This window comes from Pocillopora verrucosa, chromosome 6, assembly GCF_036669915.1.
Source record: "Pocillopora verrucosa isolate sample1 chromosome 6, ASM3666991v2, whole genome shotgun sequence".
Classification (NCBI taxonomy): domain Eukaryota; kingdom Metazoa; phylum Cnidaria; class Anthozoa; order Scleractinia; family Pocilloporidae; genus Pocillopora; species Pocillopora verrucosa.
In genome coordinates, this window is record NC_089317.1 from 23,296,660 (window position 1) to 23,322,183 (window position 25,524).

General features: G+C 41.0%; 4 protein-coding genes, 1 long non-coding RNA gene and 1 pseudogene across 7 annotated transcripts in view; 2 read left to right on the forward strand and 4 right to left on the reverse strand.

The window, feature by feature from the left end:
• LOC131770413 (probable DNA double-strand break repair Rad50 ATPase) overlaps nucleotides 1–4,903 on the reverse strand; it is a 5,545-nt gene extending 642 nt beyond the window's left edge. Inside the window, exons 1-4 of the mRNA XM_066168849.1 lie at nucleotides 4,629–4,903; nucleotides 3,879–3,908; nucleotides 3,643–3,687; nucleotides 1–3,230 (exon numbers count right to left, since the gene is read on the reverse strand). The exon at nucleotides 1–3,230 is cut by the window's left edge and continues 642 nt beyond it. Of these exons, the coding sequence (XP_066024946.1) occupies nucleotides 1–3,230; nucleotides 3,643–3,687; nucleotides 3,879–3,908; nucleotides 4,629–4,655 (3,332 nt within the window). The 5' untranslated portion in view covers nucleotides 4,656–4,903. The remainder of the gene's footprint in view (nucleotides 3,231–3,642; nucleotides 3,688–3,878; nucleotides 3,909–4,628) is intronic.
• Nucleotides 4,904–5,361: 458 nt separating this feature from the next.
• On the forward strand, nucleotides 5,362–9,959 carry LOC131770422 (uncharacterized; annotated as a pseudogene).
• Nucleotides 9,527–12,838, reverse strand: LOC136281764 (ubiquitin-like-conjugating enzyme ATG3). The gene is made up of 4 exons (XM_066168678.1): nucleotides 12,669–12,838; nucleotides 12,517–12,558; nucleotides 11,377–11,426; nucleotides 9,527–11,061 (listed from the first exon to the last, which is right to left on the reverse strand). Exons 1-4 carry the CDS (start codon nucleotides 12,744–12,746, stop codon nucleotides 10,983–10,985), a joined length of 249 nt encoding a protein of 82 aa, XP_066024775.1. The 5' UTR covers nucleotides 12,747–12,838; the 3' UTR covers nucleotides 9,527–10,982.
• A 469-nt stretch (nucleotides 12,839–13,307) lies between these two features.
• On the reverse strand, nucleotides 13,308–19,078 carry LOC131770846 (myosin-2 heavy chain). 2 transcript variants are annotated; one of them, XM_059086576.2, is made up of 4 exons: nucleotides 18,797–19,078; nucleotides 18,043–18,063; nucleotides 17,810–17,851; nucleotides 13,308–17,389 (listed from the first exon to the last, which is right to left on the reverse strand). In XM_059086576.2, the coding sequence occupies exons 1-4, from the start codon at nucleotides 18,821–18,823 to the stop codon at nucleotides 13,925–13,927; spliced, it is 3,555 nt and encodes a 1,184-aa protein (XP_058942559.2). In that variant the 5' UTR covers nucleotides 18,824–19,078; the 3' UTR covers nucleotides 13,308–13,924. The 2 variants fall into 2 exon arrangements, with proteins under 2 accessions (XP_058942559.2, XP_058942567.2); XM_059086584.2 differs by lacking the exon at nucleotides 18,043–18,063.
• Nucleotides 19,079–19,427: 349 nt separating this feature from the next.
• Nucleotides 19,428–21,933, forward strand: LOC136281806 (uncharacterized). The gene is made up of 3 exons (XR_010718006.1): nucleotides 19,428–20,342; nucleotides 20,942–21,068; nucleotides 21,795–21,933. It is a non-coding gene; the product is annotated as an uncharacterized lncRNA (long non-coding RNA).
• A 1,021-nt stretch (nucleotides 21,934–22,954) lies between these two features.
• On the reverse strand, nucleotides 22,955–24,863 carry LOC136281805 (ubiquitin-like-conjugating enzyme ATG3). 2 transcript variants are annotated; one of them, XR_010718005.1, is made up of 4 exons: nucleotides 24,694–24,863; nucleotides 24,537–24,586; nucleotides 23,406–23,455; nucleotides 22,955–23,090 (listed from the first exon to the last, which is right to left on the reverse strand). XR_010718005.1 is itself a non-coding variant. In XM_066168815.1 (4 exons), exons 1-4 carry the CDS (start codon nucleotides 24,769–24,771, stop codon nucleotides 23,012–23,014), a joined length of 249 nt encoding a protein of 82 aa, XP_066024912.1. In that variant the 5' UTR covers nucleotides 24,772–24,863; the 3' UTR covers nucleotides 22,955–23,011. The 2 variants fall into 2 exon arrangements, 1 of the variants encoding a protein (XP_066024912.1); XM_066168815.1 differs by having other exon boundaries at nucleotides 24,545–24,586.
• Nucleotides 24,864–25,524: the final 661 nt, after the last annotated feature.

Consider the following 25,524-nt stretch of genomic DNA (forward strand, 5'->3'; position numbering starts at 1 on the left):
CGCTGTGGATTGATTTGAGTGATTCTGTGCATGAACTCTTCTATTCCATGCTGCACGTCTGGCTCAAGTTCCACTGCTTCACTTCCGGCTGTTCTGATGTTCTTCAGCGCTTCAACTGCATCACGGTAAGGCTTGGGCGGTTTTACGCCTTCAATTGATTTCACTTTAATCTCACCATCTGTTTCATCGATGTAGATCGTAATGTTTCCTTCCTTGGCGTCTTTTTTTAACTCTTTGATGTACTCTTTAAGTTCCTTCTTTGCGTCAAAGTTAAGGATCTTCTTAACAATATTCTCGAAAGATTCTTTGGCGGCTTGCAGGCTCTCACGCGTTTCCACGAACGGATTGATGGCAGTTGCGAGGGAAGAAAACATATTATCAATGTCATCAAGACCCACTGAATCAAACTTCAACTTCTTGTGAAACTCCTCTTTGTCCTTTTCCTTGTTGGACTTACTTTTGTCAGCTTTACTTACTTCCTTCTTGTCAGTCTTCTTCTTTGAGGTGCTTCCTCCATTTGCTTCTTCTGCCTCGTTGCCTTCGCTTTTATCTTTTTCTTTTGAAGTGTCGTCGCCCTCGTTCAGCTCCCCTTCAATTTTCTTCTGTTCCTCTTCATCGGCAAAAGCATGATAAATTTCAAGGATGATCTTCTTGGCTTGGCTGTAGAAATCGTGCACCATGTCAGGAGCTCTCCTCACTTGTTGGACGTTGTTGCTGTAGGCCTTTATGAGCCTTGGGATCTTTCCCAAATCCCACACGCTCTTAAACTCTCGTTTCAAGATTCCTGGCAGATCCATTCCTTCAGCTCTCTCGACTGCATCGTCACTTCCTCTTGCGATAATCATCGGCATAGCTTTTAATTCCTTCGACAGTTTGAGTATGGCATTTACAGCAGCTACTGCGTCTAAAATTTCTTGTACTGTCTTTTTTCCCTCTGTGTAAATGGCCAGAGCTCCCTCTTTTATCTTGACTACGATTCCCTCTGATGTGAGTCGCGTCTTCAGGGCGTGCACATATTCACTGAACTGCGCATGCGGACTGACTTGTTCCAGCGTAGTAACAGCTTTCTTAAAGGATTCCTCTGCTTTGGCCATGTCCTCGCGATTTTGGACGAATGGATCCAACGTTGTTTTAAAATCCGCGAAAATGCAATCCAACTCGGAAATGTCGAACTTTTTGAAGTCGAGAACTTTGCTTAGCTCGTCGTTAGTCCCTACTTTTTTCTTCTCAGGCTTGGTTCCCTTTTCGCCAAAATTAGCAGCCTGCTCGACTGAATTTGTTCCACTTGCGCTCGACCCAGCTTCTGGACGTTTCTTGCGACGGTTTGGTTTGGTTTCATCATCAGGTACGACATTCTTCTCTGGTGCACGATCACCTTTCATTCCCTTGACCCTTTGGTTATCGAAGTCGGAATATCCAGTAGGGAGTGTTTCTTGGCCATGGGGTGTGCAGCTTCTCACGGGACCTTCCAATGGCTTATGATGCGACTCGTATTTCTTTGGTTGATTCTCATCTGTCGGACTTTTATCTCCTTCTTCACCGCTGCCCTCTTCTTTCTTTGTCGTTGAGTCTTCTTCCCCTGTCAAAGCTTCAAGGATGTCGGTTAGAATGCGCTCCACATACAGGCAGAACTCTTTGACAATACCCGGAATCTCTTGTGCTTTTTTACGATTCTCGTTGAATCTTTTTATCTTCCTTGGAAGAGCCCTTACATCAGACTTCTTCTTAAGCAAGCTGTGAAAGTCACGCTGTGGATTGATTTGAGTGATTCTGTGCATGAACTCTTCTATTCCATGCTGCACGTCTGGCTCAAGTTCCACTGCTTCACTTCCGGCTGTTCTGATGTTCTTCAGCGCTTCAACTGCATCACGGTAAGGCTTGGGCGGTTTTACGCCTTCAATTGATTTCACTTTAATCTCGCCATCTGTTTCATCGATGTAGATCGTAATGTTTCCTTCCTTGGCGTCTTTTTTTAACTCTGTGATGTACTCTTTAAGTTCCTTCTTTGCTTCAAAGTTAAGGATCTTCTTAACAATATTCTCGAAAGATTCTTTGGAGGCTTGCAGGCTCTCACGCGTTTCCACGAACGGATTGATGACAGTTGCGAGGGAAGAAAACATATTATCAATGTCATCAAGACCCACTGAATCAAACTTCAACTTCTTGTGAAACTCCTCTTTGTCCTTTTCCTTGTTGGACTTACTTTTGTCAGCTTTACTTACTTCCTTCTTGTCAGTCTTCTTCTTTGAGGTGCTTCCTCCATTTGCTCCTTCCGCCTCATTGCCTTCGCTTTTATCTTTTTCTTTTGAAGTGTCGTCGCCCTCGTTCAGCTCCCCTTCAATTTTCTTCTGCTCCTCTTTATCGGCAAAAGCATGATAAATTTCAAGGATGATCTTCTTGGCTTGGCTGTAGAAATCGTGCACCATGTCAGGAGCTCTCCTCACTTGTTGGACGTTGTTGCTGAAGGCCTTTTTGAGCCTTGGGATCTTTCCCAAATCCCACACGCTCTTAAACTCTCGTTTCAAGATTCCTGGCAGATCCATTCCTTCAGCTCTTTCGACTGCATCGTCACTTCCTCTTGTGATAATCATCGGCATAGCTTTTAATTCCTTCGACAGTTTAAGTATGGCATTTACAGCAGCTACTGCGTCAAGAATTCCTTGTACTGTCTTTTTTCCCTCTGTGTAAATGGCCAGAGCTCCCTCTTTTATCTTGACTACGATTCCCTCTGATGTGAGTCGCGTCTTCAGGGCGTGCACATATTCACTGAACTGCGCATGCGGACTGACTTGTTCCAGCGTGGTAACAGCTTTCTTAAAGGATTCCTCTGCTTTGGCCATGTCCTCGCGATTTTGGACGAATGGATCCAACGTTGTTTTAAAATCCGCGAAAATGCAATCCAACTCGGAAATGTCGAACCTTTTGAAGTCGAGAACTTTGCTTAGCTCGTCGTTAGTCTCTACTTTTTTCTTCTCAGGCTTGGTTCCCTTTTCGCCAAAATTAGCAGCCTGCTCGACTGAATTTGTTCCACTTGCGCTCGACCCAGCTTCTGGACGTTTCTTGCGACGGTTTTGTTTCGTTTCAACATCGGGTACGACATTCACATCTGCTGCACGATTACTTGTTCCAATGGTGCTTTGGTTATCGAAGTCGGAATGTCCACCAGGGAGCGCATGTTGGCCATAGGGTGTGTAGCTTCTCACGGGACTTTTCAATCGCTTATCATATTTCTGAGTAATACACGGACAAAAACAAAGCAAAACATTAACAGAAAAAAAAAACAACAACAAAAATAGTAACAAAAAGTAAAAAACATGTATGCATCTAAAAGGTGGAGAAAAGTCTGCCAAAATGGTAAGAGTCACACAAAATTAATAGGTCACACAATCCCTTTTTTCGTTCATTGACGGTACCCTAAACTAAATACCTTTACAAGAACCTTCCGTGGTCAAGGTATGGAGGGGATACCCGCACGAAGGACCTGTGTGGGAGATAACTACCTATCTATCTACTTCTACCTATCTATATACTAACTATCTCCTCAGAATACCAACATTCCTGAAGAATTTGTAATTATATCAACGTTTCCCATTCAGCGAGGTTGTAAGCGTCAATTTCGAGTTTCCTCAACATATAGTTTACCTTTTTGTCTCTGTTTGAAAGAAGAGGCTCCTTCTCATCGTTAACCTGAAAATAAAAAGAAAACCGTTCAATCAGCAGCTAAGAACATGAACAAAAGTAAAAAAGATAAAAAATCATGTTCCGCAAAGGGTTAATTTATACAATGAAAGTTGACATTTTAAAATCTGGCTCTCTAGCACTCGTTGCGTGCCTACGATTACCACTCGACCATCTAGTTTCCTCAACATATAGTTTACCTTTTTGTCTTGTGAAGGAGTAGGCTCCCCCTGAAAAAAAACAAAACCGTTGAATCAGCAGCTAGGAACATGAACAAAATCAAAAGAGGTCAAAGATCTTGTACTGCAAAGGGTAAACTTATACAATGAAAGCTGACAGTAAAAATCTGGCTCTCTAGCACTCGTTGCGCGCTTACGATAACCACTCGACCATTTAGAAACCTCCATGATTTATTGGGATAAATTTTTGGTTTATGGGGGCGGGGGTAGGGGGAGTAGAAGTTTGTCTGAGAGAGAGTGCAATCGAGTTACAGAAACACGATACAGCGTAGTGCAAAGGTACAGTCACACTAAAATTTCGGATAATGGGGCCAAATATTCAACAACTACTCTCATCTCTAGCTTTGTGACAAGAAACCAACTTAACATTCCTAATTTTAAACCGAAAGATTCACAATCAAATGTAAATTCGTGGTTCATAAAACTCTTTCAGTTTCTAACAATCTTTCGAACTTACAAGGCAAGTACGGTTTCTTCCTCAAGAACCAGACGAACAAGACGAGCAACAACACATGAACTTTAAGGAGAAAGGAAACGAATTGTAAACATATTTCATCTTATGAGGGAAACGGTTTGCGTCGATGCATTACAAGTACTTCCGCTTTGATATTGACCCAAAGCGTGTTCCAAATTTTCCTGATTTACAAGACCAAATAGAAGTGAGCAACCACCCAGCTATGAAAAGCGATAATTCTAACATTGTCTACATACCTGGCAACAACAGCAAGAAAATCTCATGATTGAAATTTCGTTCTAATGAGCAGCAAACGGGTTGTGCAAAGAGGCTCACTCTTTTCGACAATTCGCAAACAATACGGTCTACTGCACTTTACTAGAATCGTGGTATCCGACGTAGTCCTGGGCCGGATGAACGTAGTGTCATACCCCTCCCTCAGAACATTTGGACAAGACGATCATGTACTATCAAAGTGGCTATTGTTTTCGCAAATTTCAATCCTATGCAGGGTATACAGTTTCACCATGAGTTCTTATTGTAATGGTTCGCCTGAGAAGGAAAGAGGCGAGGCGCAGGGCTTGCGCATAAGTAGTTTCCTTAATTGGCTTATCTTATTAATTTCCGATGCTCTGATTGGTGGAAAACGGAATTTTAACGATATTTGCACGAAAAAAACCGATTTGTTACGATGTGTTTTCCTTTTATGGTAGGGTTTCTATTGTTCTGTCTCTCGGTAAAGTTTCGGCTAATTTGCATTTGCTGAACTCGGTTTTCCGAGACTCGTACAATTCAGTCGCCACATTGGCTATTGTGCAGCGTGCGATCCTTCGTCAAAATAGCATCGTTTATGAAGTCTACCTTTTCTGTAAATATTGTAAATATTGTAAATAGTGTATATAGTGTATATAGTTTTCAATTCATCTATCTCGTTTACGTTTACCTCCTTTTTGGAGCCCTCATGGGGTTCGAAGCGAAGTGTGTTTGTTCGAAACACGTGGCACGTGGCACGTGGAAACGGTTTGCGTCGATGCATTACAAGTACTTCCGCTTTGATATTGACCCAAAGCGTGTTCCAAATTTTCCTGATTTACAAGACCAAATAGAAGTGACCAACCACCCAGCTATGAAAAGCGATAATTCTAACATTGTCTACATACCTGGCAACAACAGCGAGACTCGTACAATTCAGTCGCCACATTGGCTATTGCGCAGCGTGCGATCCTTCGTCAAAATAGCATCGTTTATGAAGTCTACCTTTTCTGTAAATAGTGTATATAGTGTATATAGTTTTCAATTCATCTATCTCGTTTACGTTTACCTCCTTTTTGGAGCCCTTATGGGGTTCGAAGCGAAGTGTGTTTGTTCGAAACACAGCACGTGGCATCATGGTGATATTTCAGCGGCTAGTTTGCGGATTGCTAGTCCAGAAGAGCTTGAATTTTGTGGTGTGGATACATCGAAAAACAAAACCAGAAAGAGAAAGATTTGCCTTCCATGTCGAGAAAGAATTGCTCTTGAACTCAAGTGCCGGAGATATGAGGTGAGCTTATGTTTACAAGCGTCAAATTTGCCGACTGATTCTCAGGTATCCGGTCACTTCGCAAACGTGTCACTTCGCAAACTGTCAGTTCGCAAACGTCCTCGGTCGATTCGCAAACGTAATATGAATCAACGAAAATCAACAGAAGAGAATCACGTTACTTTTAATCATTATAAATGATGAATTGATTGCGTGACTCGACTGATCGACGAGCAATGTAGAAAAATACACGCACAGTATCACTTTATTAAACCACTAAATGATCTACTAAACTATTCTCTAGTATTTACAAATATTTACAAATGTGATGGTTTCTGTGTGATTGACGACAACCGTGTAAACTGGAACGCACGAAGTGAAGACAGGGTATTAAATACATATCCAAGATAGATGTAAAAGAGTAACAAGACACAAATTTACATCTATCTATGCTTCGATCGAAACCGCCTTAGAGTTGTTGAAGAATTAGATGTATTAACTGCTAAACGCTAATAATAATGTACAACTACTTAGTTTTGCACAGCAACAAGAAATGTATTTGATTTGAAGGCAATAACAGTCCCAAAGAAAGAACACTGTGTCGGAGGAAAAGGAGGATTGCAATGCCGTCCCAAGCGTAACGTCCTTTGTCACTTCGTTTGCGAAGTGACAAAGGACGTTTGCGAAGTGACAGTTTGCGAAGTGACACGTTTGCGAAGTGACCGGTATTCGATTCTCAATGTGTGATTTTCCTTTTGCACTACTGTGCCTCTCATAATTTTCTTTTATTGTGATACGATAGCCATCGAATATACCTTAGAATAATTTTCATCTCCTTCTTTTCTCCAGGAGGTAAATTTCAACCAGCTAGTGCGGTCTTCGGTGCCAACGCTTGAAGAAACGCTCAGTTGTCACGAAGAAAATGTCTCAAGTTCAGTGGAATCAGTGGAATATCCTGATCCAGTTGACATTGAAAGCATGGAGAATTGCCCGTTGTCGTCAAAAGCCATCGAGACTTCACCGAAAAGTGTTCAAGAGCCGGAAATTCCGCGCCGGCCATACAAAGAAGCTGAGTTAAGAACCCAACAGACTATGAGAAGCAAGACCATCGATAGCTTGACATCACTGGCTGATAAATATGTCCACTTAAATGAAAGTGATGTTCGCATGTTTATTTGAGATCTGGTTAGATCTGGAAAGTGGCAGGCTTCATTTGGAACTGAATCTGCTGCTTCCAACAGTGCTATGTCACACGGTGAAAACTCATTTCTCTCCAGACTCGCAGCAGAGTATAAAGCTTGCAAGGACAAAGAGGCAAACAAAGCCATCAGAAAGAATGCTACTAGCCAAAAACAAAAGGTTTTGATCGGGGACACTTTAAGGAAAAGCAGAATTTCTTTCAATGGAAACACTCCAGAAATTTTCAGCTCTAGTGTTGATGCAGCAAAGCAACTTGGCAGACTTCGATGCTATGCTGATGAAAAGCGAAGGCTACTGTCCATCGTTGCCATGGACTACCCATATTCTGTTCTTCAGAAGTATTTTCAGTGCTCCTCTAAAACCGTAACAGCTGCAAAGGTACACTGCATACTGTTTGGCCGTGGAGGTGTGCCTGTGGAGAAATTCAAGTTTACCCGTCAGTGTGAGTCCTCAAGTGCTGGAAGAACTGACTGAGTTTCTACACAGGGATGATGTCTCTAGAGCTTCTTCGTGTAGAAGTGTACTGGTTGATGGAGAGGAGACGGCTGTCAGGTACTGGCAAGACACTGTTAAAGGCCTGATTAACCAGTACTTACTGGAGTTTCCAAATGGAGTAAAGCGTACATATATTTATACACATTTGCCAACCAATTTCCGCATGAACACCATGCTTGCAGGTTTGTGCAACATCTGCGATGACTTTGGTCACTCTAATTTTGATGAATTGTGTACATTTATCGAGGAACTCTGTTCACACAGCCCTGGCCACAATGGATCTGCCCTTGTCAAGGATGTTAGGCGCTATCAGAATTTTGTGAAAACAAAATTCTCAAAACTTTCACAGCATCATTCCTCATGTTTAGAGTTATGTCAAAGTCATGCATTTTCGTCTTGTCCCGAGGAGCACCAGGCAGTATGTACTGACATTTCACCTAAACATCAAGGGGACTATTATAAGTTTATTCTGAAGAACTTGAAACCTGGAGAGTGTGTAATGGTTATTGATTATAAGGTGAAGCTAGAGCTGGGCAAACGAGTAAGAGAAATCCAGAGACACTGGTACAGCAAACAGGGAATCTCTCTACATGGTTGCTATGTGGTTGCCCAGGTGGATGAGAAGCAACACAGTAGTGAGGTGTTTGACCTGTGGTCGGAGGACACGAAGCAGGACGCTTTCTTTACTCAGAGCGCACTGGATGTCTGCTTTTCCTGGCTGGAAAGGGTCTTTCCTGGATACTCTGTATACCTCTTTTCTGGTATGTGTATGTTTTAAGTTTATTATTTTATAATTTATAGTAAATACCAAACCTGCACTTGTTCACATACATGTATGTCTGTACACGGATGGTCAATAACAACAAAACTGTAAGATACCTTTCATATCCAGATTTTACCAACTGTATTTTTAGGTTTGTTTATTTAACAACTACATACAAGTCAAAATTTTTATTTATATGTAGTACTGCAAATTTGTTCTGAACTTTCCTGAAATTGTTTCATTTGTAATGTAAAAAATCATGGGATGATTGGTAAACTTACAATTGGATAGGGTTTTACCCCTTGTTTTACCCCTTGTTTTACCCCTTTACTTATTCTGCAGTTAGGGTACATGTATTCCTTGTTGGTGTTGATCTAGTTTTGTTTATCAGCAGCCAAATAAAAAATCTTTGATTAAAAAGCTCTGTTTACCATTCTTTGTATATTAATTTTCAGTTCTTTACTGCTTGGCTCTAAAAAACTCAATAATAATTTGCATATAGATTCTGAAATTGTTAAGCTGTGTTTCTTTTTTGGCAGATATTTATTTTATTAATTTGGACCTTGGATAATTTTGTATTCCTTTTTTTCTAATGTGCGACTCCAGCAGTACAACAATTTCGAGGCAGGTGAAGGCAAAACAGCTCTTGACACCCACTTTGCCCACATCAGCCACAAGATTGTGCGCTATGTTTGCTTAGGAAATGACCTGGAGACAGGAGAAGAACTTGGAGATCTTGTGTAGGTAAATATATTTTAAAAATTGTTGTTTTGTTTTCAGTATGAGAAAAGATGGAATAAACTTTTTCCTAAGACCTGTTGATAACAGGCAACGGTCTATTAATTTGCCATTTAGACCACAATAGTGCGTGATATGAAATGGTAAATTTTGATTTTGATTGCCCAAGTATTCAGTCATGAAACAGAAAGAACATTACTGAAGTTAATTTTACTTTATTTTTAGTTCTGCAACTGATTTCAATGCATTTTCTTTAGCATGATTTGGTAGACTTTGTTAAAAAATTCCTTTTTGTACTTTTAGATACCTGCGATTTATTCAGCAAACTACTTTGGTCTTTTTTTTACCTTTTCTGTTAGATTTATTTGCTCTCCCCACTCCCTCCCCCTTCCTCCCCCATCCAAAAAAAGCAGAGCTACAAATGGGTGGAATGTTTTGGTATAAAGTTTAAAAAAACTGTTTGTATTTCTTTGACATTCTTTCTCCCTTTCTTTTGCACTGTGATAACTATTTCTCCCAGGCATTGTGTTGTTGTTTTAATTTATTCATCCAAAATATTCATCATATTGACAGTTCATTTGTGTTGTTTCCTTTACCTTTTTACAGTTATTGTACCCAGTTATTTTATATCGATTGATTTATTCAGGCAAAGTGCTCTTCCTCTTTTGCTGTCTCTCTATCAAAAAAAGTAGCACATATCTTATCATTCTGTTATTTACACTTTTTTTCAGAGTATGAAAAATATGTCATGTTTTAAGCTGAACATCGACAGAAGCAAGGCCCCTAAGAAAATGGGAACTTTGAAGGACATTTCTCTGTTTGGCAGTTTTGCATTTCTTATGGATGGAGAGTATGCAAGTGGATTGGTAGCTCAATCACTGGCTGGTGTAGGGAAAATGGTAAAAAAGACCAAGGTGCAAGTAAAAAAGCTGGCTTCAAGAGAATCCTGCTTGGCTGGTGCGACGGGGTCTTCTATTTCATCAGAGCTTCCAGAGCCTCTGGAAAGGCAGTCAGCTGTTTCCATTCAGCCACAAGATGTCTACACCATCCGGTTTATCAATCATGCTCCTGAAACAGTGCTGGCTCCAACCCTTGATAATGTTCCCCGGCCATCCTCTTTCCCTTCACCACCCAGTGGGTTTGCATTAAAGAAAAACTCTGGCAAGAAAACTGTGTTCAGCTTAGCCCAGAAAGAGATTATGATGTTGTTTTACAACAGGAAAGCTACCTGTGGCATGCGGGCTGACCCAAAAGATGTAATTGCATGCATGAGAGAGAGAGAGGAGTGGAGGTACTTAAGGAGCAACAAATAAGAAGCTGGTGGAGCATGTATCATCAAAAGAGGAAAAGATCCTTAAATGCCTTAACCAATGACGCATGCAATCCGACTTCTCAACAGCACCCTGTTCAACCACCATCAGTATCAGCTCCCACTACGCCTGCATCCCAGCAACCCTCGGTTGCCACTATGTGTGCATCCCAGCAACCCTCAGGTCATGCAGCTCCAGTACCAGCTCCCACTAAGCCTGCATCCCAGCAACCCTCAGCTCATGCAACTCTATTGATGGCTACCACTGCACCTGGAAACCAGCAACATTCAGGTCATGCAGCTCCAGTGCCAGCTCACACTACGCCTGCATCCCAGCAACCCTCAGGTCACCCAACTCAAGGGATGGCCGCCACTATGCCTGCATCCCAGCAACCCTCAGGTCACACAACTCAAGGGATGGCCGCCACTATGCCTGCATCCCAGCAACCCTCAGGTCATGCAGCTCCACTGCCAGCTCACACTACGTCTGCATCCCAGCAACCCTCAGGTCACACAACTCAAGGAATGGCCGCCACTATGCCTGCATCCCAGCAACCCTCAGGTCATACAGCTCCAGTGCCAGCTCACACATTCTTTGTATACAAAAACTGCTTGTCTTTTGGAAGGTAGTTCTTTATTTTAGTATCATCAAGTCCTGAATCCCTAGGAAAGAAAAGACAGAATCAATTTGGAATATAAATCATAATTTTGCCAGAGAAATTTACTTAATAACAATAGGAGATTGAACAGGTTGCTGATTCTGCATCAGCCTTTCAAACAGTTGCTACAGTCCAGTCAACTGGGTGTTGATCTCAACAGTATCTCCTATCAATTGATATTTGTCTATATTTTCATCAACTGTTTGCCAGATATTACATTGATATTGTTGAGAGAAGTAACTTCTGTATCACTCCTTGGAGTGAAAGTGAAAAACCTCTGTAGATCATATAATCTCAACGAAACAAGACAGACACAAACCATTTCCATGTTGGACAGTGATGTACTAAGTGGTCTCCTGCTGCCACAAACTGTAAATCACACATAGAAAAAAGTAAGTAGATATGCAACAAATTGAATTACTTGTATCACTAATAATGATACAGTAAATGGTTTGAACCAAGGGTTTTATTAAAAGCTAGTTATTGGCAGTCTACTGCTGCTTAGAAGACCTCCTATTGCAGTCTGTAGCTTGTGGACAAGCTTGGATTTCACATTGCGGCCCCTTTAATCTTTCTAACTGCCAAGATCTGGTTATTAATTCTCCCCTTAAACTACTTCACATTTCCTTGTGAATAAGTGATGAGAATTTGGTGTTAGATCAAGACAACAACTTCTACCTGATAAGTTTGATTATCCTCATGGACTTTTTGCTAGATAATATATGGATATTTTAGGGAGAAGTTACATGTGCATATCTTTACATGGCGATAACTTTGAAAAGAAGATATCCACATCATCCCACACTGTCCTAAAACAAAGCGTTCCTCTCAAAGGTAAACTATCTTTTTTTGTAATTGTTTTCTTCATTAATGATTGATTGAGATCTACAGTAGACAATTAATTGTTGTTTTGGTTTCCTTCGTATAAGCATCGCTCTAAGCACTCAAAAGTGAAAGACATTGTTCGGTCATGTAATAAAAATTGGTTAGTCTATTTTACTAACGGAGAAGCCTTGACTGTGCTCTGTTCTGTTGTAAAGCACGCAGGAAGCGGCTAGAGCATGAAAGAAGTGTAGGTAGAAACACGAGATGTAGTCGAGTGTTCCTCCACACTTGTTGAGTTTCACAATATCTTTCAACTTTAGTGTGGTTTGCCGGCTCGTTTGTTCCGAAATTTCACTTTCAATGAGTGAAAAAAAGCTAGAGAGAAGTCCGGGAAATGGTCGGACATATATAGTACAATTTGGCAGTTGGCATGACAGCTTTAGCACTCTTGCTCTATGTTCTTTACTCTCATATAGCGCGCTGTTTCAACCAATGACAGCGCACGCTATATCCGAACTTTACTATAACATTTGGAAGCTCAAATCTAAGCGCAAATGGATTAAACGATCGCTTGTGGAGTACAAATTCCACTATATTTACATGGATTACGCAGCTAAAAAACCTACATACGTACTTCTTCTGGAGTAATAACGCCCGTTTCTTGAAACTTTGACTCCTATATTGACAGAAGAGATGGTTAATTCTCTAAATTGATTAAAAATAAGCGAAAAAAAAACAAAATTGCACAGCTGGATTTTCGATTAAGTAGAAAATTTGGTAACGCACCTTCAAAACAGGCGTCAAGTACTCCGCAACTCCAAGAGCTGTCCCCTTAACCTTATTTATAACGTCCTGCATCGCCATGATGGGATCTGTTGAAAACTATATCGATTTTACCGCCTAGGAACTCGAAAGAAAAGCTTTGAAGTAGTGCCCTACCTCGAGTTCGTAACTGCAACGAGCAAAGACACAACAGTACATATGCTCATACGCAACTCCGCTGAATGTTGTCACTGCTGTCTGAGCATCACACAAGTTACGTATTATGTCACGCAAGGTGATGGCGGATACTCCGTTAAAGTAATAGTGTGTTCATAACTTTTGGCTCCATTGATTGTTTTTGGACTTTTAGTTAAATTTGACGAAATCTTCAACCACTAAGCCCGGGGCAATAAATGAAAAGAAAACATTAGCGTTGTTTTCATATACAGAGCTCATCCTAGGATTTTAACTCCGTTACAATTTCTAGGCGAAAGTCGTAACTATTTGTTTACGATCTGAAAATAGAGGGGTGGAAATGAACAAGTCCTTCTCTCGCCCTAAGAATTGACGGTTCATCCTTTAGAATTGGGTGTGACTAACTGAACTCTCGTACCCAGACATCCACGGCCAAGCAGTTGTGAAACATTTCACTGAGTTACAGTTACCCGGCAGGTTAGGCAAACTGTAACTCCTGCTTCAGCGTAGTATTCAGTCGCATGACTGTGTTTAATCCAATCGCGTACCAAAGCGTAACAAGTTGTTGACGAGCGAAACACAAAATACCCATTTGATATTTCATTGCTGAAATTCTAACGGGAAGGGATAACGTCCGAAGTAAAAAGTAATGATACACACATTGTAACCCATGATACACATATTGTAACCCTTTAGTCAATTCAAATTTCTAGTAATCAATACAAGGAAATAAATTTGGCTTCTAAACACGAAAGTTAATGAAGAAAAAACTTATTAAATAAATACGGGGGGAAATTACAACTTTAGGATGCCTCCAAGAAAGAAAAATGAGCAATCCAAATCAAGATCGACCAATGTTATGTTTCGAACATGAATGATATACCACCAGTCAACATATGTTTTTGAATAAGAAGCCTTATTTTTTCTCGACAACAACCTATTTCTGCTATATTCTCTCCAAGATACTCAGTGGTCTTTAGTTTCATGATAACACTTGATTCTTTGTTCATCTGTCTCATTTCTTTTAGCTACTCCAGTCTAATCTGCATGGAGCACTCTTTGGCTAACTGATTTCGTCCCTCGCCTCATTTCTGACCATCTCCTCCTTCACCGCTGCCCTCTTCTTTCTTTGTCGCTGTGTCTTCTTCCCCTGTCAAAGCTTCAAGGATGTCGGTTAGAATGCGCTCCACATACAGGCAGAACTCTTTGACAATACCCGGAATCTCTTGTGCTTTTTTACGATTCTCGTTGAATCTTTTTATCTTCCCTGGAAGAGCGAATACATCAGACTTCTTCTTAAGCAAGCTGTGAAAGTCACGTTGTGGATTGATTTGAGTGATTCTGTGCATGAACTCTTCTATTCCATGCTGCACGTCTGGCTCAAGTTCCACTGCTTCACTTCCGGCTGTTCTGATGTTCTTCAGCGCTTCAACTGCATCACGGTAAGGCTTGGGCGGTTTTACGCCTTCAATTGATTTCACTTTTATCTCACCGTCTGTTTCATCGATGTAGATCGTAATGTTTCCTTCCTTGGCGTCTTTTTTTAACTCTTTGATGTACTCTTTAAGTTCCTTGTTTGCTTCAAAGTTAAGGATCTTCTTAACAATATTCTCGAAAGATTCTTTGGCGGCTTGCAGGCTCTCACGCGTTTCCACGAACGGATTGATGACAGTTGCGAGGGAAGAAAACATATTATCAATGTCATCAAGACCCACTGAATCAAACTTCAACTTCTTGTGAAACTCCTCTTTGTCCTTTTCCTTGTTGGACTTACTTTTGTCAGCTTTACTTCCTTCCTTCTTGTCAGTCTTCTTCTTTGAGGTGCTTCCTCCATTTGCTTCGTCCGCCTCATTGCTTTCGCTTTTATCTTTTCCTTTTGAAGTGTCGTCGCCCTCGTTCAGCTCCCCTTCAATTTTCTTCTGTTCCTCTTCATCGGCAAAAGCATGATAAATTTCAAGGATGATCTTCTTGGCTTGGCTGTAGAAATCGCGCACCATGTCAGGAGCTCTCCTCACTTGTTGGACGTTGTTGCTGAAGGCCTTTATGAGCCTTGGGATCTTTCCCAAATCCCACACGCTCTTAAACTCTCGTTTCAAGATTCCTGGCAGATCCATTCCTTCAGCTCTCTCGACTGCATCGTCACTTCCTCTTGCGATAATCATCGGCATAGCTTTTAATTCCTTCGACAGTTTGAGTATGGCATTTACAGCAGCTACTGCGTCTAAAATTTCTTGTACTGTCTTTTTTCCCTCAGTGTAAATGGCCAGAGCTCCCTCTTTTATCTTGACTACGATTCCCTCTGATGTGAGTCGCGTCTTCAGGGCGTGCACATATTCACTGAACTGCGCATGCGGACTGACTTGTTCCAGCGTGGTAACAGCTTTCTTAAAGGATTCCTCTGCTTTGGCCATGTCCTCGCGATTTTGGACGAATGGATCCAACGTTGTTTTAAAATCCGCGAAAATGCAATCCAACTCGGAAATGTCGAACTTTTTGAAGTCGAGAACTTTGCTTAGCTCGTCGTTAGTCTCTCCTTTTTTCTTCTTAGGCTTGGTTCCCTTTTCGCCAAAATTAGCAACCTGCTCGACTGAATTTGTTCCACTTGCGCTCGACCCAGCTTCTGGACGTTTCTTGCGACGGTTTGGTTTGGTTTCATCATCAGGTACGACATTCTTCTCTGGTGCACGATTACCTTTCATTCCCTTGACCCTTTGGTTATCGAAGTCGGAATATCCAGTAGGGAGTGTTTCTTGGCCATGGGGTGTGCAGCTTCTCACGGGACCTTCCAATGGCTTATGATGCGACTCGTATTTCTTTGGTTGATTCTCATCTGTCGGACTTTTATCTCCTTCTTCACCGCTGCCCTCTTCTTTCTTTGTCGTTGAGTCTTCTTCCCCTGTCAAAGCTTCAAGGATGTCGGTTAGAATGCGCTCCACATACAGGCAGAACTCTTTGACAATACCCGGAATCTCTTGTGCTTTTTTACGATTCTCGTTGAATCTTTTTATCTTCCTTGGAAGAGCCCTTACATCAGACTTCTTCTTAAGCAAGCTGTGAAAGTCACGCTGTGGATTGATTTGAGTGATTCTGTGCATGAACTCTTCTATTCCATGCTGCACGTCTGGCTCAAGTTCCACTGCTTCACTTCCGGCTGTTCTGATGTTCTTCAGCGCTTCAACTGCATCACGGTAAGGCTTGGGCGGTTTTACGCCTTCAATTGATTTCACTTTAATCTCGCCATCTGTTTCATCGATGTAGATCGTAATGTTTCCTTCCTTGGCCTCTTTTTTTAACTCTGTGATGTACTCTTTAAGTTCCTTCTTTGCTTCAAAGTTAAGGATCTTCTTAACAATATTCTCGAAAGATTCTTTGGCGGCTTGCAGGCTCTCACGCGTTTCCACGAACGGATTGATGGCAGTTGCGAGGGAAGAAAACATATTATCAATGTCATCAAGACCCACTGAATCAAACTTCAACTTCTTGTGAAACTCCTCTTTGTCCTTTTCCTTGTTGGACTTACTTTTGTCAGCTTTACTTCCTTCCTTCTTGTCAGTCTTCTTCTTTGAGGTGCTTCCTCCATTTGCTTCGTCCGCCTCATTGCTTTCGCTTTTATCTTTTCCTTTTGAAGTGTCGTCGCCCTCGTTCAGCTCCCCTTCAATTTTCTTCTGTTCCTCTTCATCGGCAAAAGCATGATAAATTTCAAGGATGATCTTTTTGGCTTGGCTGTAGAAATCGCGCACCATGTCAGGAGCTCTCCTCACTTGTTGGACGTTGTTGCTGAAGGCCTTTTTGAGCCTTGGGATCTTTCCCAAATCCCACACGCTCTTAAACTCTCGTTTCAAGATTCCTTGCAGATCCATTCCTTCAGCTCTCTCGACTGCATCGTCACTTCCTCTTGCGATAATCATCGGCATAGCTTTTAATTCCTTCGACAGTTTAAGTATGGCATTTACAGCAGCTACTGCGTCAAGAATTCCTTGTACTGCCTTTTTTCCCTCTGTGTAAATGGCCAGAGCTCCCTCTTTTATCTTGACTACGATTCCCTCTGATGTGAGTCGCGTCTTCAGGGCGTGCACATATTCACTGAACTGCGCATGCGGACTGACTTGTTCCAGCGTGGTAACAGCTTTCTTAAAGGATTCCTCTGCTTTGGCCATGTCCTCGCGATTTTGGACGAATGGATCCAACGTTGTTTTAAAATCCGCGAAAATGCAATCCAACTCGGAAATGTCGAACCTTTTGAAGTCGAGAACTTTGCTTAGCTCGTCGTTAGTCTCTACTTTTTTCTTCTTAGGCTTGGTTCCCTTTTCGCCAAAATTAGCAGCCTGCTCGACTGAATTTGTTCCACTTGCGCTCGACCCAGCTTCTGGACGTTTCTTGCGACGGTTTGGTTTGGTTTCAACATCGGGTACGACATTCTCATCTGGTGCACGATCACCTTTCATTCCCTTGACGCTTTGGTTATCGAAGTCGGAATATCCATAAGGGAGTGTTTCTTGGCCATGGGGTGTGCAGCTTCTCACGGGATCTTCCAATGGCTTATCATATTTCTGAGTAATACACGGACAAAAACAAAGCAAAACAAAACATTAACAGAAAAAAAAAAAAACAAGAACAAAAATAATAACAAAAAGTAAAAAAAATGTATGCATCTAAAAGGTGGAGAAAAGTCTGCCAAAATGGTAAGAGTCACACAAAATTAATAGGTCACACAATCCCTTTTTTCGTTCATTGACGGTACCCTAAACTAAATACCTTTACAAGAACCTTCCGTGGTCAAGGTATGGAGGGGATACCCGCACGAAGGATCTGTGTGGGAGATAACTACCTATCTATATACTTCTACCTATCTATATACTAACTATCTCCTCAGAATACCAACATTCCTGAATAATTTGTAATTATATCAACGTTTCCCATTCAGCGAGGTTGTAAGCGTCAATTTCGAGTTTCCTCAACATATAGTTTACCTTTTTGTCTTCTGAAAGAAGAGGCTCCTCCTCATCGCTAACCTGAAAATAAAAACAAAACCGTTCAATCAGCAGCTAGGAACATGAACAAAAGTCAAAAAGATAAAAAGTCCTGTTCCGCAAAGGGTTAATTTATACAATGAAAGTTGACATTTTAAAATCTGGCTCTCTAGCACTCGTTGCGCGCCTACGATTACCACTCGACCATCTAGTTTCCTCAACATATAGTTTACCTTTTTGTCTTGTGACTCCCCCTGAAAAAAAACAAAACCGTTGAATCAGCAGCAAGGAACATGAACAAAATCAAAAGAGGTCAAAGATCTTGTACTGCAAAGGGTAAATTTATACAATGAAAGCTGACAGTAAAAATCTGGCTCTCTAGCACTCGTTGCGCGCTTACGATAACCACTCGACCATCTAGAAACCTCCATGATTTATTGGGATAAATTTTTGGTTTAGACGCGTTATGGGGGGGGGGGGTTTAGGGGGAGTAGAAGTTTGTCTGAGAGAGAGTGCAATCGAGTTACAGAAACACGATACAGCGTAGTGCAAAGGTACAGTCACACTAAAATTTCGGATAATGGGGCCAAATATTCAACAACTACTCTCATCTCTGGCTTTGTGACAAGAAACCAACTTAACATTCCTAATTTTAAACCGAAAGATTCACAATCAGATGTAAATTCGTGGTTCATAAAACTCTTTCAGTTTCTAACAATCTTTCGAACTTACAAGGGCACGTACGGTTTCTTCCTCAAGAATCAGACGAACAAGACGAGCAACAACACATGAACTTTAAGGAGAAAGGAAACGAATTGTAAACATATTTCATCTTATGAGGGAAACGGTTTGCGTCGATGCATTACAAGTACTTTCGCTTTGATATTGACCCAAAGCGTGTTCCAAATTTTCCTGATTTACAAGACCAAATAGAAGTGAGAAACCACCCAGCTATGAAAAGCGATAATTCTAACATTGTCTACATACCTGGCAACAACAGCAAGAAAATCTCATGATTGAAATTTCGTTCTAATGAGCAGCAAACGGGTTGTGCAAAGAGGCTCACTCTTTTCGACAATTCGCAAACAATACGGTCTACTGCACTTTACTAGAATCGTGGTATCCGACGTAGTCCTGGGCCGGATGAACGTAGTGTCATACCCCTCCCTCAGAACATTTGGACAAGACGATCATGTACTATCAAAGTGGCCATTGTTTTCGCAAATTTCAATCCTATGCAGGGTATACAGTTTCACCATGAGTTCTTATTGTAATGATTCGCCTAAGAAGGAAAGAGGCGAGGCGCAGGGCTTGCGCATAAGTAGTCTCCTGAATTGGCTTATCTTATTAATTTCCGATGCTCTGATTGGTGGAAGACGGAATTTTCACGATATTTGCACGAAAAAAAACCGATTTGTTACGATGTGTTTTCCTTTTATGGTAGTATTTCTATTGTTCTGTCTCTCGGCAAAGTTTCGGCTAATTTGCATTTGCGGAACTCGGTTTTCCGAGACTCGTACAATTCAGTCGCCACATTGGCTATTGTGCAGCGTGCGATCCTTCGTCAAAATAGCATCGTTTATGAAGTCTACCTTTTCTGTAAATATTGTAAATAGTGTATATAGTGTATATAGTTTTCAATTCATCTATCTCGTTTACGTTTACCTCCTTTTTGGAGCCCTTATGGGGTTCGAGGCGAAGTGTGTTTGTTCGAAACACAGCACGCGCCACGTGGAAACGGTTTGCGTCGATGCATTACAAGTATTTCCGCTTTGATATTGACCCAAAGCGTGGCAAAATTTCCGCACAGCCCCATACATCATTATACATCCATATATGGGGCTTTATTATTCAGTGTATCACCAGTAAGATGTACATGCATAATTAAGTATGGGGCTGTGCGGAAATTTTTCCGACTTCGATGCTATGCTGATGAAAAGCGAAGGCTACTGTTTTGTGAAAACAAAATTCTCAAAACTTTCACAACATCATTCCTCATGTTTAGAGTTATGTCAAAGTCATGCATTTTTGTCTTGTCCCGAGGAGCACCAAGCAGTATGTACTGACATTTCACCTATTTATATTGTTTAAAGCTCTGTTTTGGAGTCAGTTGATGGTATCTCAGATCAATCTGTGAAATCTGACTTGACAGCACGCTTGCAAGAATTGTTCAAGGTGCATACTGACTACCTTGGACATCTACTTCGCACCAAACATCAAGGGGACTATTATAAGTTTATTCTGAAGAACTTGAAACCTGGAGAGTGTGTAATGGTTATTGATTATAAGGTGAAGCTAGAGCTGGGCAAACGAGTAAGAGAAATCCAGAGAGACTGGTACAGCAAACGGGGAATCTCTCTACATGGTTGCTATGTGGTTGCCCAGGTGGATGAGAAGCAACACAGTAGTGAGGTGTTTGACCTGTGGTCGGAGGACACGAAGCAGGACGCTTTCTTTACTCAGAGCGCACTGGATGTCTGCTTTTCCTGGCTGGAAAGGGTCTTTCCTGGATTCTCTGTATACCTCTTTTCTGGTATGTGTATGTGTTAAGTTGATTATTTTACAATAATTGTAAATAAATACCAAACCTGCACTTGTTCACATACATGTATGTCTGTACACGGATGGTCAATAACAACAATACTGTAAGATACCTTTCATATCCAGATTTTACCAACTGTATTTTTAGGTTTGTTTATGTAACAACTACATACAAGTCAAAATTTTTACTTATATGTAGTACTGCAAATTTGTTCTGAACTTTCCTGAAATTGTTTCATTTGTAATGTAAAAAATCATGGGATGATTGGTAAACTTACAATTGGATAAGGTTTTACCCCTTGTTTTACCCCTTTACTTATTCTGCAGTTAGGGTACATGTATTCCTTGTTGGTGTTGGTCTAGTTTTGTTTATCAGCAGGCAAATAAAAAATCTTTGAGTAAAAAGCTCTGTTTACCATTCTTTATATATTAATTTTCAGTTCTTTACTGCTTGGCTCTAAAAAACTCAATAATAATTTGCATATAGATTCTGAAAGTGTTGAGCTGTGTTTCTTTTTTGGCAGATATTTATTTTATTTATTTGGACCTTGGATAATTTTGTATTCCTTTTTTTCTAATGTGCGACTCCAGCAGTACAACAGGTGAAGGCAAAACAGCTCTTGACACCCACTTTGCCCACATCAGCCACAAGATTGTGCGCTATGTTTGCTTAGGAAATGACCTGGAGACAGGAGAAGAACTTGGAGATCTTGTGCAGGTAAATATATTTTAAAAATTGTTGTTTTGTTTTCAGTATGAGAAAAGATGGAATAAACTTTTTCCTAAGACCTGTTGATAACAGGCAACGGTCTATTAATTTGCCATTTAGACCACAATAGTGCGTGATATGAAATGGTAAATTTTGATTTTGATTGCCCAAGTATTCAGTCATGAAACAGAAAGAACATTACTGAAGTTAATTTTACATTATTTTTAGTTCTGCAACTGATTTCAATGCATTTTCTTTAGCATGATTTGGTAGACTTTGTTAAAAAATTCCTTTTTGTACTTTTAGATACCTATGATTTATTCAGCAAACTACTTTGGTCTTTTTTTTACCTTTTCTGTAAGATTTATTTGCTCTCCCCACCCCCCCCCCCCTTCCTCCCCCATCCAAAAAAAGCAGAGCTACAAATGGGTGGAATGTTTTGGTATAAAGTTTAAAAAAACTGTTTGTATTTCTTTGACATTCTTTCTCCCTTTCTTTTGCACTGTGATAACTATTTCTCCCAGGCATTGTGTTGTTGTTTTAATTTATTCATCCAAAATATTCATCATATTGACAGTTCATTTGTGTTGTTTCCTTTACCTTTTTACAGTTATTGTACCCAGTTATTTTATATCGATTGATTTATTCAGGCAAAGTGCTCTTCCTCTTTTGCTGTCTCTCTATCAAAAAAAGTAGCACATATCTTATCATTCTGTTATTTACACATTTTTTCAGAGTATGAAAAATATGTCATGTTTTAAGCTGAACATCGACAGAAGCAAGGCCCCTAAGAAAATGGGAACTTTGAAGGACATTTCTCTGTTTGGCAGTTTTGCATTTCTTATGGATGGAGAGTATGCAAGTGGATTGGTAGCTCAATCACTGGCTGGTGTAGGGAAAATGGTAAAAAAGACCAAGGTGCAAGTAAAAAAGCTGGCTTCAAGAGAATCCTGCTTGGCTAGTGCGACGGGGTCTTCTATTTCATCAGAGCTTCCAGAGCCTCTGGAAAGGCAGTCAGCTGTTTCCATTCAGCCACAAGATGTCTACACCATCCGGTTTATCAATCATGCTCCTGAAACAGTGCTGGCTCCAACCCTGGATAATGTTCCCCGGCCATCCTCTTTCCCTTCACCACCCAGTGGGTTTGCATTAAAGAAAAACTCTGGCAAGAAAACTGTGTTCAGCTTAGCCCAGAAAGAGATTATGATGTTGTTTTACAACAGGCAAGCTACCTGTGGCATGCGGGCTGACCCAAAAGATGTAGTTGCATGCATGAGAGAGAGAGAGAGGAGTGGAGGTACTTAAGGAGCAACAAATAAGAAGCTGGTGGAGCATGTATCATCAAAAGAGGAAAAGATCCTTAAATGCCTTAACCAATGATGCATGCAATCCGACTTCTCAACAGCACCCTGTTCAACCACCATCAGTATCAGCTCCCACTACGCCTGCATCCCAGCAACCCTCGGTTGCCACTATGTGTGCATCCCAGCAACCCTCAGGTCATGCAGCTCCAGTACCAGCTCCCACTTTGCCTGCATCCCAGCAACCCTCAGCTCATGCAACTCCATTGATGGCTACCACTGCACCTGGAAACCAGCAACATTCAGGTCATGCAGCTCCAGTGCCAGCTCACACTACGCCTGCATCCCAGCAACCCTCAGGTCACACAACTCAAGGGATGGCCACCACTATGCCTGCATCCCAGCAACCCTCAGGTCATGCAGCTCCAGTGCCAGCTCACACTACGCCTGCATCCCAGCAACCCTTAGGTCACACAACTCAAGGGATGGCCGCCACTATGCCTGCACCCAGCAACCCTCAGGTCATGCAGCTCCAGTGCCAGCTCACACTACATCTGCATCCCAGCAACCCTCAGGTCACACAACTCAAGGAATGGCCGCCACTATGCCTGCATCCCAGCAACCCTCAGGTCATACAGCTCCAGTGCCAGCTCACACATTCTTTGTATACAAAAACTGCTTGTCTTTTGGAAGGTAGTTCTTTATTTTAGTATCATCAGGTCCTGAATCCCTAGGAAAGAAAAGACAGAATCAATTTGGAATATAAATCATAATTTTGCCAGATAAATTTACTTAATAACAATAGGAGATTGAACAGGTTGCTGATTCTGCATCAGCCTTTCGAACAGTTGCTACAGTCCAGTCAACTGGGTGTTGATCTCAACAGTATCTCCTATCAATTGATATTTGTCTATATTTTCATCAACTGTTTGCCAGATATTACATTGATATTGTTGAGAGAAGTAACTTCTGTATCACTCCTTGGAGTGAAAGTGAAAAACCTCTGTAGATCATATAATCTCAACGAAACAAGACAGACACAAACCATTTCCATGTTGGACAGTGATGTACTAAGTGGTCTCCTGCTGCCACAAACTGTAAATCACACATAAAAAAAAATAAGTAGATATGCAACAAATTGAATTACTTGTATCACTAATAATGATACAGTAAATGGTTTGAACCAAGGGTTTTATTAAAAGCTAGTTATTGGCAGTCTACTGCTGCTTAGAAGACCTCCTATCGCAGTCTGTAGCTTGTGGACAAGCTTGGATTTCACATTGCGGCCACTTTAATCTTTCTAACTGCCAAGATCTGGTTATTAATTCTCCCCTTAAACTACTTCACATTTCCTTGTGAATAAGTGATGAGAATTTGGTGTTAGATCAAGACAACAACTTCTACCTGATAAGTTTGATTATCCTCATGGACTTTTTTGCTAGATAATATATGGATATTTTGGGGAGAAGTTACATGTGCATATCTTTACATGGCAATAACTTTGAAAAGAAGATATCCACATCATCCCACACTGTCCTAAAACAAAGCGTTCCTCTCAAAGGTAAACTATCTTTTTTGTAATTGTTTTCTTCATTAATGATTGATTGAGATCTACAGTAGACAATTAATTGTTGTTTTGGTTTCCTTCGTATAAGCATCACTCTAAGCACTCAAAAGTGAAAGACATTGTTCGGTCATGTAATAAAGATTGGTTAGTCTATTTTACTAACGGAGAAGCCTTGACTGTGCTCTGTTCTATTGTAAAGCACGCAGGAAGCGGCTAGAGCATGAAAGAAGTGTAGGTAGAAACACGAGATGTAGTCGAGTGTTCCTCCGCACTTGTTGAGTTTCACAATATCTTTCAACTTTAGTGTGGTTTGCCGGCTCGTTTGTTCCGAAATTTTACTTTCAATGAGTGAAAAAAAGCTAGAGAGAAGTCCGGGAAATGGTCGGACATATATAGTACAATTTGGCAGTTGGCATGACAGCTTTAGCGCTCTTGCTCTATGTTCTTTACTCTCATATAGCGCGCTGTTTCAACCAATGACAGCGCGCGCTATATCCGAACTTTACTATAACATTTGGAAGCTCAAATCTAAGCGCAAATGGTTAAACGATCGCTTCTTGAGTACAAATTCCACTATATTTACATGGATTACGCAGCTAAAAAACCTACATATGTACTTCTTCCGGAGTAATAACGCCCGTTTCTTGAAACTTTGACTCCTATATTGACAGAAAAGATGGTTAATTCTCTAAATTGATTGAAAATAAGCGAAAAAACAAAATTGCACAGCTGGATTTTCGATTAAGTAGAAAATTTTGTAACGCACCTTCAAAACAGGCGTCAAGTAACCCGCAACTCCAAGAGCTGTCCCCTTAACCTTATTTATAACGTCCTGCATCGCCATGATGGGATCTGTTGAAAACTATATCGATTTTATCGCCTAGGAACTCGAAAGAAAGCTTTGAATTAGTGCCCTACCTCGAGTTCGTAACTGCAACGAGCAAAGACACAACAGTAAATATGCTCATACGCAACTCCGCTGAATGTTGTCACTGCTGTCTGAGCATCACACAAGTTACGTATTATGTCACGCAAGGTGATGGCGGATACTCCGTTAAAGTAATAGTGTGTTCATAACTTTTGGCTCCATTGATTGTTTTTGGACTTTTAGTTAAATTTGACGAAATCTTCAACCACTAAGCCCGGGGCAATAAATGAAAAGAAAACATTAGCGTTGTTTTCATATACAGAGCTCATCCTAGGATTTTAACTCCCTTACAATTTCTAGGCGAAAGTCGTAACTATTTGTTTACGATCTGAAAATAGTGGGGTGGAAATGAACAAGTCCTTCTCTCGCCCCAAGAATTGACGGTTCATCCTTTAGACTTGGGTGTGACTAACTGAACTCTCGTACCCAGACATCCACGGCCAAGCAATTGTGAAACATTTCACTGAGTTACAGTTACCCGGCAGGTTAGGCAAACTGTAACTCCTGCTTCAGCGTAGTATTCAGTCGCATGACTGTGTTTAATCCAATCGCGTACCAAAGCGTAACAAGCTGTTGACGAGCGAAACACAAAATACCCATTTGATATTTCATTGCTGAAATTCTAACGGGAAGGGATAACGTCCGAAGTAAAAAGGAATGATACACACA